This window comes from Pecten maximus, chromosome 5 (genome assembly GCF_902652985.1).
Source record: "Pecten maximus chromosome 5, xPecMax1.1, whole genome shotgun sequence".
In the NCBI taxonomy this organism is placed as follows: domain Eukaryota; kingdom Metazoa; phylum Mollusca; class Bivalvia; order Pectinida; family Pectinidae; genus Pecten; species Pecten maximus.
The window spans coordinates 17,714,047-17,731,219 of NC_047019.1; the positions used below are offsets into that span (position 1 = coordinate 17,714,047).

Below are 17,173 nucleotides of genomic sequence, written 5' to 3' on the forward strand. Positions count from 1 at the left end.
CCTGACATCCAGATTAAAATAGTTATAAATAAATATACATATTGAAATTTGTTTCACACAAAATCTTGTGTACCAAAGAGATTGGATCCTTAAACATGATTACAAAACTGGGTGCTTACTATGTAATTGTCCAAAGGAATAATTTTCAAAATGACAACTTCCTAAGGCCAACAACATAGTTTTTCTTTTGTATGAATAACAAGGAAATAACTTCAGAAGGAAAACATCTTGTCTGTGCCTATATAACAGGAAAAGTTGTAAAACTCTAAATGGCAACCCAGTAACAGACAGAAAGTAAAAACAGAAAAACACAATGACCTCATGATGAAGATGAAATGGGAAATCAAATATTGATGAACTCCGACCTAGATCAAGGAGGGCCCTGCTGATATCCTAAAGCTGGAGGAATGCAGACCTTTTGGAATTGTGACAGCCACCTTGACCTTTAACCTGATGACCTTGAAAAATGGTGAGCTATTTCTGGTATACTGGCATTATTCCCACCAACTAAATTTTTGACCTCGACATTTGATGAAATGATTTGTTTGCTTATAACAAACAATACTTCTTAATGACATAAGTTTTCTTGTTCATTATAAATTTGACCTTGACCTGTGACCCCACTACCCACCGATTGTTGGATAGACATAAAAAGGCCCTATTGCCCATGTACATAACAATGTCTACTTAACAGGCCTTCAGAAATTCTCTGGAGAAAGTGTTGAGGGACAGAAAGACAAATAGTCTTAGACATTATCATGATGTTTTGACACCTGCATCTCATAAGCCCCAAAATGCATCACAAACTAAGGGATATCTCAAATTTCAATGTGACCAAACACTATATACATTCAATGATACATAGGATTTTTGCCAAAATCCACAAACTGAGTAAATGGTTTAATGCCCTGGGAACAGCCAGCACATTCTGCTATAGCAGCTGATGGCTACCTCACTGAGCAACATATGGTACAATTCTATCCAGAGCACTTAGAGATAGCATATCTAGTTCATGACACAAGCCAACATGGTACAGGACAATCTGTGATTTTAGATTTCATGGAAATATAAACTGCTACAGGAAAGGATCAAACATTTTATTACCACTCATAATATAAACCATATATGTTCCTTACAAACATCAACACAAAACTATCACCGAATGTAATTTTAAGTAACCCTCTCCTTGTTGGTAACTAATATTTTACTTTCTAGCAAGCTGTCTTTATTTGAACAGATGGGGAAGATTTGATCAGTAGAATATAATAGTTTCCATCACCCTTCGAGACTTGTCAACCCATGTACCAATTCAAACCTTAAGGTGTCAAATAGGCCCATAGTATTGGTTTAAACTATTTGATATATGAAATTAAAGCAACAAATTCCAGACCTCTATGTGATATGAACTTTGAAAGCTACAGAAGCTTATGCTGCTATTAAGGATATGACAAGATCACTTGTATACCTATAAATAAGCTGCAGACAGGGCATTCTTTAATTGGTGATATTACACAACCAAAGACATCTCTACATTTACATCTTATGTTTCAGAGAATAAAGCAAATGACTATCAACATGTTTATGACATACATCGTATAAGTTGCAAGATATGTATGGGGAAAATTTTCATGATCTGCATTTTAGGCATTTAACCGAAAAATACCATACAATGTATAACATACACAATCTACCACTTTCTGTGTGTTGACCCCCATGTTTACAGTAACATGTATAAAAAGATTGCTGGATATCTCATAAACTGAAGCTTAATACATTTACTTTTTAAAAATATCTTAATAATATCTCTTTTAAGTTTTTGGCCAAAAATTTCAATCACAGACAATTTAACAAGTCATTTTATCTTTCCTGTGTTTGTTGATAAAACATATTCAACATGCTTTATATTAAAACCCCATAAGTTATGATACAGAAACATAGAGTTTAAACATGATTCTACAGGTATGAACAGAAATGGCAATATCTAGATCTAGTATTACATAAATTCTACATAAAGCCAGAGCCCTATGGTCCTGTATCATTCACACAATGTGCCTTGATGTTATTACATTTACTTGAATTAAGTTGGATGTTAAAATGTAGTTATGTCCCATGATAACAGACTGTTTATTACAGAATAATATATGCAGTCATTATCTATGTCCGAATTCGTTCCCACAACTTTCACACCTGATTTTAACCTAGGTGTTACAATGGAACAATTATGATTTTGTTATATCATATATTTCAAAATGTTTCCCAGATTTTCTTTATTTCTGTCTTGAATGCTAATTTCTTGTGTTACAATTTTTCAAGGGTAAAAACTAAACACGGACAAACACTTTAAGTTTTAGTGAACACCTCTTGTGGACAAAAGCATTAATCAAGAAAATAATCAAAGTTTATGAAAAAAAAATTAACATACAACAATAAATTATCCATCAATATAAAACAATCTACACATACCTGTAAATTTATATCAAAACTTGAAGAACGTATAATACAAAATCATAATGTAAAGGAAAACAAACAATAACAATACCAACAGGATAACAATGTAAAACAATATGTAAAGGTAAACAAAAGGTAATCGGTATACAAATACTGTCAAAAACTCCTCAATGTCTTGTGGATCATTGGAAGTTTGTAAAGTTTTGTGTAGATATTGAGGGACATATATACCAGTAATAAAATGAAACTTTGAGAGAGTCGAGTGATGATCCCAGTGGAACTGTAAATGAATAAGAAATTCTTTATCTTCAATGGCTTGAATGTCCTGTCAATTTAATTTGAAATAGTTCAACTTCAATTTAAACATGACTTTATCGACAATTGAGATTCATTTAGGGTTAATAAACAGGACATAAATCTAGTCATCATTGTAACCAAGACCGGGAAAGAATTCTTTTCCTCAAGAAATAACTAAATGTTTGAACTAGAAATTAACAAAAAATATTTTTTTTTTAAAAAGATCTAAATGTGTCTATGAAATTCATGCTTCCACTGAGGAAACATGAAATATATCTGGCAATAAAAAATATCATTCAATATACAGATTAGTTCAGAATATACATGCCAAAATATTGGTTACACACTCAGATTCATTATACATAAATGACTTTTAACAGAATACACTTATCTTCCAGTTGAGTTTGGAGGATATATATAAAACAGAATATTGACTATAACACAAGGTATCAACAGCAGGATAACAATATTATACCCAACACATTACTATAGTAACAACAAAATCTACAACATACTAATACTACAAAATATAATCCAATGTACAACACATTTCAGTGTAGTTAAGGCTGTTACAAGTTACATAGACTAATTATAAGACTTCAATCACATTGACTAGTTAAGGCACACATTTTCTTACTCGATAAATTTGAGATGCGTTTACATTTGCAACACGGGAAGTAAATTGAAACTATGTGGGGTTTAGTAAGTTGTTTGGAGTAATTGGACCAATCAGAATTCTAGGATTGTAAGTGTACATATGTTTCAGACCCCAGCCCCTCGATACCCAGGGGTCAAACCAGTCTGGTTTAATATAAATTATGAAGAAATGAAAATGAAAATTAGAGCCAAGTTCCCCTTTTGGCATCCCACCCTATTGTCTCCAGAGGTCGGACCAGTCTCATTTATATAATTACGCTTGCTCTCCCCCACTGGTATTTCAGACCAAATTTGGTTGAAATTAATTTTGCATTAAATAATATAAGGAGAAGTAGCGATTTGAAAGTAAAAATTAACACAAAGCACACGACGGATGAAACACGATGACTAATGACATAACCGTTTGGGTCATATGACCTAAAAACTACCAGGAATGGTACCGGTATACATTGTACATATGTTGTTCAATAATATACAGCTATCATTAATGAATGCAAACTGTTATTACAAAAGAATTTGATTCACAAACATCATGTCATTGAAAACAAATTAATTTTCATGTTAATTTTAAATTTGCATTTTCATAATGGTGCAAAATATTGAAAATATCAAGGTATTCTGAGATAAACATATGAAAAAAAAATTTTTTATAGAAAGATCCTAAAAATATTGGAGAAATATTAGACAGTCAACAATATATTGGTTTTCATGTGTGGTGTGTCTTCTCAACTGTGGATGGTTCTGGGTTCTGTCCCCGACCCCAGACGAACCTATAAAATTGTGCTCTCTCTCTCCTCAATGTTCATTTTTAAATGAAATGGCAGAAACAACTAGTTAGCCTGTTGTCAGTATAATTTGACATCATGGATATTTTCAGCATGACAGCGCCATATAAGTACCATGATCTGGAGTGACCCTAATAACTGACCCAGGGCCACTGTTTTTCATACTGTCATTGTTGATGTGAGGGTGTAAAACCCAGAACAAATACATGTACTGTTAGGATATTGAATCTCTATAGTTGATGCATTATTGTACAGATTTAAATTATCAGTAGTGTGAACAAACTCAAATTGTTAGACTTATGGACGGCAAGTGTGAAAAGAAAATAATATATTGGGGACGGATGCATCAATGTGGTTTTTTTTTAAATTGGTACTTACAGTAAATATAAAGCCATTTCCATTTATCATGTTACAAATGGTTGGACTGGTAGGACCAGAGTTGTTCCATTTATGAAATAATGGAGGACCTAGTGATTTCATTGTGCTTTTGGACGAGCCTTGACAAAGACTTTCAAGACCTATATTAATATCTGCAGGCCCGTAAAGATAATTGACAGACTGGTTTGTCTGTATAAACAAACAATGATTTAATTATAATTAGTTCTTGTGGTGGCAGAGAAAAAATTTCAAAAGTCAATGTCTGTTCACTTCAAAATAACATATCATACATAAAACACACAGGTGTCTGCATCTGGTTAGTATTTAGACAAGAATTCCACGGAAGTGGGTATAGCCTGCACAGAAAGTTGGGTGTTTATAGCATAGAACAGATTTTGTATTTACAGTAACCTTGACCTTTGGACCTGAAAAGCAATCCCAAGCGAGCACTTGTGATAAGGAAGATCTGCATGAAGTTTGAATTTGATCAGCCCAAGGGAGCTTGAGTTATCACATGAAAATCTCTGTGCAGACAACTATGTTGCCGTCAACACCGACATAGTGATACCTATGTCATCTGCTTATTGCACAAAAATGATATTAGCCCCTACTCCTAATATATTAAGAAGGTGTAACACTTGAAGATTGGGTGATACATCAACTGTGGAAGCTGGCTCTCTATATATATTAGAGCTATTTTAAAACAGACAGTCTGATTGGTCGAAAATTATAGTTAGCATTGTTTACAGAGCTATCAAATTATCAGATTGCCCACTGCAAAATAGCTCTAAAATATATAGCCTAATTCCGTACAACAATCGATGTATCGGCGGCGATCACGACTGCTTTTGGTCCATTTTCTTATCTTCAAATCGTTGTCACACAACAAAAGAATAATACGCCTTGATATTTATGGATTCTAAACCAAGGTATATTATTGAAGTTTGAGTGCATTTGATTTTTTATTCAGGATTGAGTGAACCAAAGTTCAACCCCCACTTCCAACTTTGTTGATATATATAAGATGTAGACTAGGGCTATTTTTGGTACCCATAACTATGAAACATGTTCAGGTGGGTAGGTATGAATGTGAATGGATTTGGTATACTAAAACCAGTATAGGATTTAATGATGATAAGTAAGTTCCCTTAACTACCTATAGCATAGCACCATAACTTTTTAGGGAATAGCATCACTAAGTTGATCATTAATTGTTTCAACAAAAATTGTAATCTAAAAAGACACAAAAATATTGCATTGATATCTTTAAATAGACATATTATCAGTTCCTGTTGACAAAAAAAAAGCAGGTCAAGTAAAATATTTGACCAAACATTTGAAGCCAAAGAGGGAAAAAATATACCATAATTGCCATTCGGTATCGATAAACCTGAATCATGATGGACTGCACTACAACTGAGCAAGATGACTTTGTTACAAGTACAACATTGTCTACTTATCTGGACTTGGTGAGACTGGTTCTGTAAGGTTTGGGATAAAAGGGTCCGGGACACTTTTGACTGGAGTGTATGATTCTATACATCCCTGGGTTGGAGAATAAGGCTCTTCTTCAGTTCGGGATTCAACCAACTCGACTTGAAGTTGTACATCCATATCCTGACAAAATACAGTAACTTTAGGGTCCTGAATGTCCTGCTTAACTACGGCTTGTTTATATTCATGATCATGATCACCACCAGCAAGATTCTCTGTCGCTTCTTGATTATCTGGATTTGTAGACAAATTAATGCAATCTTTGCCAGATTTTTCATCAACCTCTTGGTGTAAGATGGGCAAGTCTTGAAGCAGGTTATATACCATCTCTGATTCAGCTGGGTTGCTACAGTGCTGAATACTTTCTTTTGAGTCATCCTCTTCCAAAACAGGTTCTTCTAAGGCTGGAGCCTCACCTGCACCATCACAGGTTTCCCCATCAGTTAGGTCCTCAGTTTGACATTGCTCTATCAGTTTCATCACACTCTCATCTTGAACTAGATCCAGGTTTACTACCTCCTCCCCAAATCCTCCATCACCAATCCCTGCCGTATCAATGTCTGTGACAACATCTATATCACAAATCTTGTTAGTTACCATGTCCGTGATGAAATCTTCGATACCCTCCAATTCAGCGAGACTGTCAGAAGAATGCTCCACATTACATGGTAATTCTGGAAACAGAACTGGATTTTTCGGTTCCTCAGCGACATTGAGAAGATAATCAATAAGTTGACTGTCATTTTCCATCACCATTGTATGAGGGTCACCACTAGACATCATAACAGATTGTGTGTGATCATGTGTGACTGAGGGTTCGGTAGGAGAATCTGAACGCATAATAGTCTCAATCAAATTCCTAGGATCCTCCTCAATTCTAAACAGTCCAGACAAAACATCACACTTTTGATCATACACAGACATTTCTGTATCATAGGAAAGTTGGTCCGGCATGACATCAGATTTATCAGAGGACTTGATCATCATAATGATAGCTGGGTCTGTAAAGGAATCATTAGCAGCTATCATTTCTTGTGATTGCTTCTCTGACTCATTGTAATCACAGTTCTCTGTCAAACTTATGTCCTTTTGTACATCTTTGTCCATTTTCTTGTCCTGTTCCTCCTGCGAGATCATACACTCCTCCATTAATGTCACAACATTAGCCACTTCTCCCTGTTCTACAGGTTCTCCCTCCTCCTTCACATGTTCTTCCTTCTTTCCCTCCTCCTTCATAGGTTCTTCCCTCTCTCCCTCCTCGTTCATAGGTTCTTCCCTCTCTCCCTCCTCCATCCCATTTCCCTCCTCCTTCACAGGTTCTTCCTTCTTTTCCTCCTCCTTCATAGGTTCTTCCCTCTCTCCCTCCTCGTTCATAGGTTCTTCCCTCTCTCCCTCCTCCATCCCATTTCCCTCTTGCTTCACAGATTCTTCCGTCTTTTCCTCCTCCTTCATAGGTTCTTCCCTCTCTCCCTCCTCCATCCCATTTCCCTCCTCCTTCACAGGTTCTTCCTTCTTTTCCTCCTCCTTCATAGGTTCTTCCCTCTCTCCCTCCCCCATCCCATTTCCCTCTTGCTTCACAGATTTTTCTCCCTTTTCTTCCTCCTTCATACGTTCTTCCACCTTTTCCTCCTCCTTCAAAGGTTCCTCCCTCTTTCCCTCCTCCCTCACAGGTTCTTCTCCCACCATAACAGCCCTGCTTGAACTACCTACATCAGATGTTTTTACACTTTCCAATCTATTTTTGTCCTCTTCAATACTTGTATTCTCTACATATTCCTCTAAACAATCTTCAAAAATATCTTCATCCTCTTTCCGAGAATCTGTTGTGAATTTCTCCTTGCTTACTTCCTTCACTTCAGACACAGGGCCACCTTCCTTCTTGCCATTGTGAACCTTTGTTTTAGGATCAACCTCTCCAGGCTTCCCACCATTACTGTCCACACTCTTGGCGTCACTTGTAGACTCACTGTCGCCATTAATTTTCTCTACTCCACCACTTGACTTCATATTGACCCTAACCACCGTCAGGTTAGGATTGGTGAGGAGTCGGACATCCTGACACAGACCACCTGTCTTCCTTGCAAATGAATCCTCCTTCTCCATGTACCGGTTTTTAGTCCTAGAAATAACATTATTGTATTTTATGTGAAAATTAGAAATCTTATTTTCCTGTTGGATAATCAAACCAAATCTGTTTAATACAATCTGTGTTAAATAATCATTTAAAATACATTTACAATATAAAACAGTATTTTAATTCGCATCTTCTGAGTACTCAGTATCAATATTTTTTCGTATTAAATCATTTAGTGACTTTCAAAATTTATATTATTTCAAAATTAATGATTTTTACAGTGAACTAAACATTGAACTTTTATAACATGAAATTAATAGAAAAGTCTCAACTGAACAATATCAAGATGAATATTTTAACTTTTATATCATCTTTATACTTACCTTTTGTTGGTGGATTTCTTGTTTAATCTGGGATTCAGGTACAGAATATTACTGTCAAAATGAAATGAATTTCAATTACTTAATGCCAAATATGGTGTATTATTGTGACAGAATAATTTAGTTTGATTCAATTTCAGGGATTTTGCTTATTATTCTGAAACGTTGTCTAACACTTATAATTCTTTAAAATATTCCTTCATCATTTGAGTCCATATATTTTTCTTAATATAAATACAGAGCATTGTTGAAAATTATCTTTTTTTGTTCCAGTTCCATTACAAAACTGACTCTTTCTTGTCAATATATCTCCCTTTATAAGCTTGAGATAAAAAGTGATAAAAACATAATGTGATGTGAAATATCTTGACAGCCCATGGCATCATTCTTACTCATCAATCCAATCTTGTGAAATCATAACTTCTGAAAAGTAACGGCAATCTTCAATCCAACCATGCACCTGAAATATAAATAACAATATGTTTGTGATATACTTCAAATGTTAAAACATACACATACCCCTCTCGAAGCTAACTGAAGAAACTGAAGCAAAAAATATAACGCAGCAATGAAGTCTTCTGGAACTTGAAAAGAAGATTCTTGAAGTTTTTAAAACATATTTGACCTCTGTGACCTTGAAAATAGGTCCAAGTCATTGATATGAGGAAACATTAATGTACTCTTCCCTTCTGTCCAAACATCAGCTTTCAGTTGCTTTTAGTTTTCTAGGAGAATTTGAAAGTTGATGAAGGGATGGACAATGAACACTCACTCAAGCACCATACCATAAGCTCACGGCACTTTGTACCATGTGAGCTAAAATATCCCAGACTCCTGAAAGCTCTCAGAACAAACACTTACCGAACGTCTTGCGGCTATTTTGTATTGGCCAAGAATAACATCTTTGATCTCATCCTGTTGCACATCTTTCAAGTAACCCAGTTTGTAGATCAGCTTCTTGGCCCGGATCAATTTGTCACGCTCTGTACTCATTTTACAGTATTCCAGAAAATCTTCCTTTTCTAGATTTGAGTCAATAGGTGACAAGTTTTTCCTTTCCTCACTCATCCCTTCGTCTCCTTTTCCCTCCCCTGAGGGAGGATGATCATCATTGTATCCTTGTTTATGATCCTGTCGTCTCGTTCCCTTTTTTCCACGCTGTGGCTTCTCCCTACCATATTCTTCCCTCTGCCTGTTTGGTCCTTTTGCGCGCCAGCTGCCCTCCTGTGGTTTGTCACTGGCTCCTCTAGCTCTACAGCTGTCATCCCGTCGTGTATCAGTTGTTTTTTTGGCTCTCCAATTATCATCCTGTGGCTTGGAGGAATCGGCTGGATCTGTAATTAGCAGTTTTACTATAAATCTAGACTTTAAGTTTAATACCCTGTTTATAGATATCTATTTTTTGATGATCAATAGTATCATGACACCCAAGAATTTATGAAATACATTATTAAATAATGATATTCCCACTGCATGGTACCTATATGTTACTAGTAACCCCAATGTATGATATATCCCAGTGTTGATCAGGATTCAAGGGGGTCACAGGTATTTTAGAAAGATATTGTTATTAATATCAACTTGGTCAATATTAGATAAATATCGTAATCAAAGTAATTGGAATTAAACACAGTGTTGATCTTATCATTGTATAAGCAGTTTATCAGTAGGACTATTTTGTTTACTGTCAATGTTAAGTCGGTTGACAACATCTGGAACACAATGGAATTTCAAAATCAAAGGTGATCTAATTCAATACATGAATATAGTTTTTTTCTTCTTTTTACTCTTTACTCTTTATTTTTTTCGTAATGACAATGACATTAGCTAATGACAAATATCAGTACTACTACACTAACCATTAATATTATTCTGGTTTGTATTCTCAGCCTTTGTGTCGGTCATGGTGTCTTTAACAGTGATCTTGTCGCTCATCGTGTCTTTAACAGTGATCTTGTCGCTCATCGTGTCTTTAACAGTGACCGTGTCACTCATCGTGTCTTTAACAGTGACCGTGTCACTCATCGTGTCTTTAACAGTGATCTTGTCGCTCATTGTGTCTTTAACAGTGACCGTGTCACTCATCGTGTCTTCAACAGTGATCTTGTCGCTCATTGTGTCTTTAACAGTGACCGTGTCACTCATTGTGTCTTTAACAGTGACCTTGTCACTCATCGTGTCTTTAACAGTGACCGTGTCACTCATCGTGTCTTTAACAGTAACCTCAGACATTTGACCAACAATTTCCTCCAGCATTGAAGACACTAGCATGTTGGAGAAGGAGTCCTCGTCTAGGCTACCCTTCACCACAGATTCCCTGGCATCTCCTGCTGATTCACTTCCTGTATCACATTTTCCTAGACGAGATTCAATGAGACCACAAATATTATAGGATTTTTTTTTCCACAAATATAACATATAAATATTCACATGTACTTTTCAACTGAAAAAAAAATGCCTTAATTGACCTTTAGGATTACTTTATCCTATACTTCTGTAACACAATGCTGGCCAGTAGATATTAGAGTATCGACGAGTTTGATCAGAAACTATAATGACTGTGGTCTAGCTAGATTAGGATCGAACTCACTTTGGTCATATGCAATGTTAATGATAAGCCGATCATCGATTATAAACGAAAATTAAATGATTTGAATCATTTCTAGCAAAATTGTTCTTCAAAAATTGATTAGTGAATTTTTTGTAGTGGTTTCCCGCTTTCCAGAATGAATCTCTGAAGTTGTTTTCTTCATTAGCCAATGGGATCTCGCAGACACTTGCTCAATATACAAAATGGCAGAAAAGTTTGGTTTTTCAATCAACCTGGTATCAGCTTACCAAAGTTTGGTGTTTATGTTGATGCTTAAATGTAATGATGACCTTTCGAACAAGGAATTTGACGGTCACCAAATGTGGTGTTTATGCATGAAAATGTAAGATATTAGGAGTAGACGAATGTCAATGCGTCTGCACTACACGTGATTGAAATATAGATAATTCATAGAGTATCTAGTTTACATAGAAACATGATGATAGGTGTCAATAACCGCAATAGTTGAATTTGAAGTGAAGTTTTTATGTAGTTGTGATCTCCACGAGTTGATTATCAATCAAACAGACTTGTATTATCTAATCATGTGATCAAAGTAATGACTTGCCTTGTTAAGTTTTAGTCATCTTTGTTATTTGAAGCTCAAATTAAAGCAGCAGACTGAAGTTTTCATCAATTGTTTTGCTCCTCAATATTATTTGCATAACTAAGACACATATTATACATTTATTTTCAGATTAAATCTTATTTGAAAATCTGATTATAATCGATAATTGATGAAAGTTGACAACACAACAGATGCAATCTATAATGTCATAATTGATCCTTGACTAATGAGCATGCATAACACCTATGATGTCAAAGTTGATTCAGTAATGTGAGGTCAACAATGTCTTGTGCTGATGCAATATTCATGTGTGTATAAGTTATGAGTGCCAACAGGAAGGGTTTAAAAGTTGCTGTAAATCTCTCACCTTTTTTCTCAAACTTGCTGTCAGGTGTTGAGGCTTTTTCTTTAATTACATCATCCAGGTTCGATGAAGACTTGGGATCCCCACTTGTATCAGACAAATCTGTTTTGGCACTTGATTTCTTACCCTGGTTCCTAGGAGATTTGCTCTTCCGATTCCTGGGGGATCGTTTGCCTTTAGGCATTTCAAGTGTGACCCACTCGGACATATCTTGTCCTGCAAGATATAATTGATTAATTCCACTATTCAAGTACAAGGACTTTCAGTTAAGTATATCCCTATGGTAGGACTCCGAGAACCACCAACCTAAGTGATTTCATTAAAACTGTACATTAACAAGTCACATTTTCTCATACACCCACAATACATATATTTTCTTCAATACAGGAGTCCTCGCTTATTTTTAATTTTATAATTAATTGCATGAAAATATAAATTTGGTCTGTTAAATATATATAGAGTAACTGCAGGGTGCAGCACCTACATATCCATGCAATCCATCCATTTTATCCCTTCATGGAAAGGGTAGATTCTAGGATCACTTCAGAATTTCTCCCAATAAAATAAAATTTCATGCAATTTCAAGACAACAGTTGTATACATTTTTCAACTAAAACTCTTCAAAACTAAACAAATCTGAAATAGACATTTTCTGTACTAACCATTTTCAGCAGCCTTGTGACTGGAAGTATTCTGATCAGTTCCTGTACCGATCACTTTTTCCTTCACCTGGTCCTTTCTCTCGGCTGCAATGTGCGATGTGTCCTGATCTGAGGTGCTATTCTTGCCCTTAGTGTAAATGACAGAAGAGGACAATTTTTCATTTTTGACTTCAGATCCAGAGTTGTTCTTATCTTTTCCATCAGTCTTAGACACGGTTATATCAGTTGATGCCTCCTTCAAGTTTTCAGTTTTCTGCACAGGTGGGTCAGTTGGTGGTATTGCACTTGGATCAGCTGAACTTTCCTGCAAGTTAATTAAATGCACTTTTCACTATACTTTTCACTATCCTTTTACAAATGCCTTAGAGTAACAAGAGCTATTGGAGAACAGCAAAGCTCGTCTCGCAAATGTTTGTCAATAAATAATTAAAATATATTAATTGGAATGGTTTCGCAAATTGCATTAATAATATTTATATTGTTTACTTGATGAGATTATGCTTTGTGAATTCATGCAATTTTCAAAACCATACCAATTTATATATATATAAATTATTTATTTATTGACAAACACTCGGGAGACAAGCTATGCTGTTGTAGATTAAATGAATATATTAAATACAAATGTAATTGCTTTTGGACATATTTCTTCAATTTTTTGACAAAATATTATCCTAATGAGAGTTGTCTCCCTTGAAAAATGTGGCCCGGTATAAATTGTCTATTGTGAGCATTTTCACATTGTTTTATTTTCAGTTTCACCCCAAGAAGGGATAGTGTAACTCCATAGGGACTCTTTTACCATAGATCAGCACCCTAGTACAATCATAAAGTTTAACTCCGGCAAGGGATAGTTTAACCCCCACAGGGAACCTAATACCATGTATTACTATGCCTTTCAACACTCACAATATAAACTTAACACAAAGTCCAAAGATTTAAAAACAAAAACAAAAAAACACAGATTAAAAAAAAAAAAATCCAATTTTTTTTTTAAATTTTACTCCAGGAAGAGATGGTCTTACTCCATAGGGACTCTATTGCCAAATATCAGCACCCTAGTACAATTATAAAGTGATGTATTAAAACCTCTTAACACTTGCACCAAAAACTTAACGCAGAAATATTCTAAGTCCAAAAAATTTGAAAATTCAGGTTTTTTCCCAAAAAGATCTTTTAGTTTAACTCTGGCAGGGGATAGTCTAACCCCAGAGGGACTCTATTGCCAATTATCAGCACCCTAGTACAATTATGAAGTGATGTATTAATACCTTTCAACACTTCTAAGTCCAAAAATTTTCAAAAATCTGTTTTTTTTCCCAAAAAATCTTTTAGTTAACTCCGGCAAGGGGATAGTTTGACCCCCACATACAGGGACCATATTACCATAAATTACTATGCCTTTCAACACTTGCACCAAAAATTTAACATTTGGAAAACCAACGCCGACGCCGACACCGAAGTGACGACATATTAAAGCTCTCACTCTTCTTCGAAGAGACAAGCTAAAAATGATTAATATGACCATTTGTGAGACTGTTCACAGTTTTTCTTTTTTTTCCATTTGCTGTACTTTCAGAATTATACAGCATGATACTCAGTATACCCATTAATGTAAATTTTATGCATATTATGGAGGAAGTACCATTTTGCTTTATAATTGTATCTTTATTTGACATGCATCTTTTAATGATTACTGACCATTCAACATTCAATATAGCACATTTTGGCATATTTATGCTCCTTTTACTCAAACAAATATTTCATATATGCATACTGTAAATCGATCATACACATACCTTTACTGCATGCGCATTACTAGATGAATTCTCATGATCCTCACCAGGACTACTACTTTCACTTTGCCCAGAACCTATTACACAAACACATCAGTAGAATTAAAATCAATCCATAGTAATAAACTCAACGAATTGGCAAATATTGTGCTATAGGTAAAGCCATTAATTATGGGGCTTCATAAGAGCCATATTTACCTTTACTAGAATATTAATTAGAACCATTATATTATTGAGTGATTATTCCACTACAAAACATAGATCTGCACATTGAACTGTCAATATGACAAAGACAGAAAATATTTCCTGTCTTTCAAAGCACTATTACTAAACATCTTAAAAAAAATTCTAGTTTTGCAATACAATATTAATATTTTGAGGTGCCTAAAATTGATATTAATTTCAAATATTAAACTTCATATTACATATATAAGACTTTACAGAATATGTTGGTCTATAGAGGAAAAACTATACATAAATATAAATCATGATAACTGTAAATTATAGAACAATCTATTTTAATCTTCATTTTCGACATGGGAACCAGATATTCTAGTAGTCATTGTAACTTAGAACCGAAGGAAATAATATTGTGGAGAATTCGAAGCCATAGATAATTTTTAGTACATGTTTTACCAGATTATATTAATATTGCACATACCAAAAACTTTACTGCTCAAGGCATTAAGAAGACTTTTAAACATGGTCAGTCTGTGTTCTTGTTATATCATCATATGCTGTAATAAATGACAAAATATAATCAAGAAATATTAGGCAAAATATAATCAAGAAATATTAGGCAAAATATAATCAAGAAATGTTAATGTTCAACAAGCATGAAATAGTTCAAATACATAAAAACATATAGTAGTGGCCCAGACAGACAAAGTTACAAGTACAATACACTTCAAAATTATTTACATTTTATACATGGTCTTGGCAATCAGAACAATGCTTCTGTCAGGCGTGTAGCTGCCTGTACGCAGATGAATCTACTTAATTTTTCATTAAAAAAATTCCATCATTATGAAGTCAAATGCGTCTTGTATACATAGTAGAACCATATAGTGACATCGAAACATCGGGAACAGAAATGTTTAGATGGGGAAAGCCGGACCATCGACTTTGTTTGAACTCCATTTTAATATTTTCAAAACTCTCCAAAACTTTCGGACTCGTGCCTACAGCGCTCGTGAATCCACATAATCAAGGGCCCAGCTACGCTCCTGTCTGTAAAGTATAGGACTTTGGCGGTGATTATGTGATACTATTGATAGTCAAATACACTTGACTGCTCTGTTCTGTAGTATTTTTGGACATAATAAACTAAACTAAATTTTCATACGACTGCAAAATGTATTTTGTATTTTTTTTCGCGAAAGCAAACACAAAATTGCTTTAAAAAATGAACAAGCGGTCTAAACACTTCAGAGACATGCAAACTAACATTAATTGGCTACTGCGAGATATTTCATTCAGCTTTAATTTGTACTTTGGCAAACCCAAGTGATATTATGTATCTTCGTATCTGGTGTGGTCAGGGCACAGGGGCATGTCTAGTTTTATATTACAAAAAATAGTCGGAAATACCTATATATATTGTCAATATATATAGGTATTTCCGACTATTTTTTGTAATATAAAACTAGACATGCCCCTGTGGTCAGGGTTAGGACTGGGGCATTTTATTTTTAATCAAGTCTTATATGATAAAATTAGCCAGAAATACCCTTACATAATGGCATGTCTAGTTTTATAAGATAAAATTAGCTAGACATACAGTAAGGTACATATAAAAATATATAGCTATTGGCTAATTGCACCATACACGATTAGAAATCTCTAGGCCTATAGGGGTAACCATTTCTTTTAATTGGGTCACAGGAACGGGCACGCGTTTTGAAAAATATACAGGGACATGTATAGTACATGATAAATTCAGTATATATCGGTTTTATCTGGCTAACTTTTTCATGAACGATTAATTGTCCGTGTGTAGTGTACAGCAGCCGTGTGATGAACGCCATTATAATTCACATGCACGCAAACCATTTTTTTGTCGATACAATAGTTTGTCATTTACCAAACGCTCTCAAATGATACATTTGAAGGCGCAAGCTTCACCCAAAAATAATAATAGGTTTTAGAATTCCTTTGTAAACTAGTTACTTCATAAACACACATTTTCCCACTTTATGTTTACCTACAAAATGTGCTTTGTTCCCGCCAACTATCAGGTTGCGTCTAAAATGCGAAATTCATAATTTTCCGAAACTAGTAGACACGGTTAGTGAAACGCTTACTTTATAAAGGGTGCTCAAAATGTAATATTTTATCCATATGTTTATGATTCATTATATAATTAGTGTGTTTTGGAAAAGCAAACAAAAAGTATATGTTTTAAAGGAAAGCTTGATCATAGTGAAAATAGTTTTTATTACAAAGTAATGTGCTCTGCACAAATGTTGCATGCACCTGTCAGTTTCAAACTCACAACTGATGTCGATCGACTGTTTAGTAAACAATATGTCGGACGCAGGTGTGAGGAAGATTTGGGTGGAACTAAAACGCCTAGATCTTGGTAAGATAACGGAAGTTATCGGGTTTATGATCCATTATAATCACAATTTATTAATGTATTATTCGGAGGGTAGTAGAGTTGATGAACATATGACTTTTG

At 34.7% G+C, this 17,173-nt stretch overlaps 2 protein-coding genes across 3 annotated transcripts in view; one reads left to right on the forward strand and one right to left on the reverse strand.

Annotated features, from left to right (window-relative positions):
- Positions 1–6,017: 6,017 nt before the first annotated feature.
- On the reverse strand, positions 6,018–16,736 carry LOC117328334. Its single transcript, XM_033885861.1, has 10 exons — positions 16,697–16,736; positions 15,155–15,230; positions 14,497–14,570; positions 12,698–13,001; positions 12,039–12,251; positions 10,373–10,870; positions 9,375–9,847; positions 8,906–8,973; positions 8,517–8,567; positions 6,018–8,178 (listed from the first exon to the last, which is right to left on the reverse strand). The coding sequence occupies exons 2-10, from the start codon at positions 15,195–15,197 to the stop codon at positions 6,018–6,020; spliced, it is 3,885 nt and encodes a 1,294-aa protein (XP_033741752.1). The 5' UTR covers positions 15,198–15,230; positions 16,697–16,736.
- Positions 16,737–16,957: 221 nt separating this feature from the next.
- The window catches only part of LOC117327364, a 45,754-nt gene continuing 45,538 nt past the window's right edge, over positions 16,958–17,173 (forward strand). Inside the window, exon 1 of one of the 2 annotated variants that reach the window (XM_033884306.1) lies at positions 16,958–17,074. In XM_033884306.1, coding sequence (XP_033740197.1) covers positions 16,963–17,074 — 112 coding nt within the window. In that variant the 5' untranslated portion in view covers positions 16,958–16,962. The remainder of the gene's footprint in view (positions 17,075–17,173) is intronic. The other variant, XM_033884305.1, reaches the window with a different exon arrangement.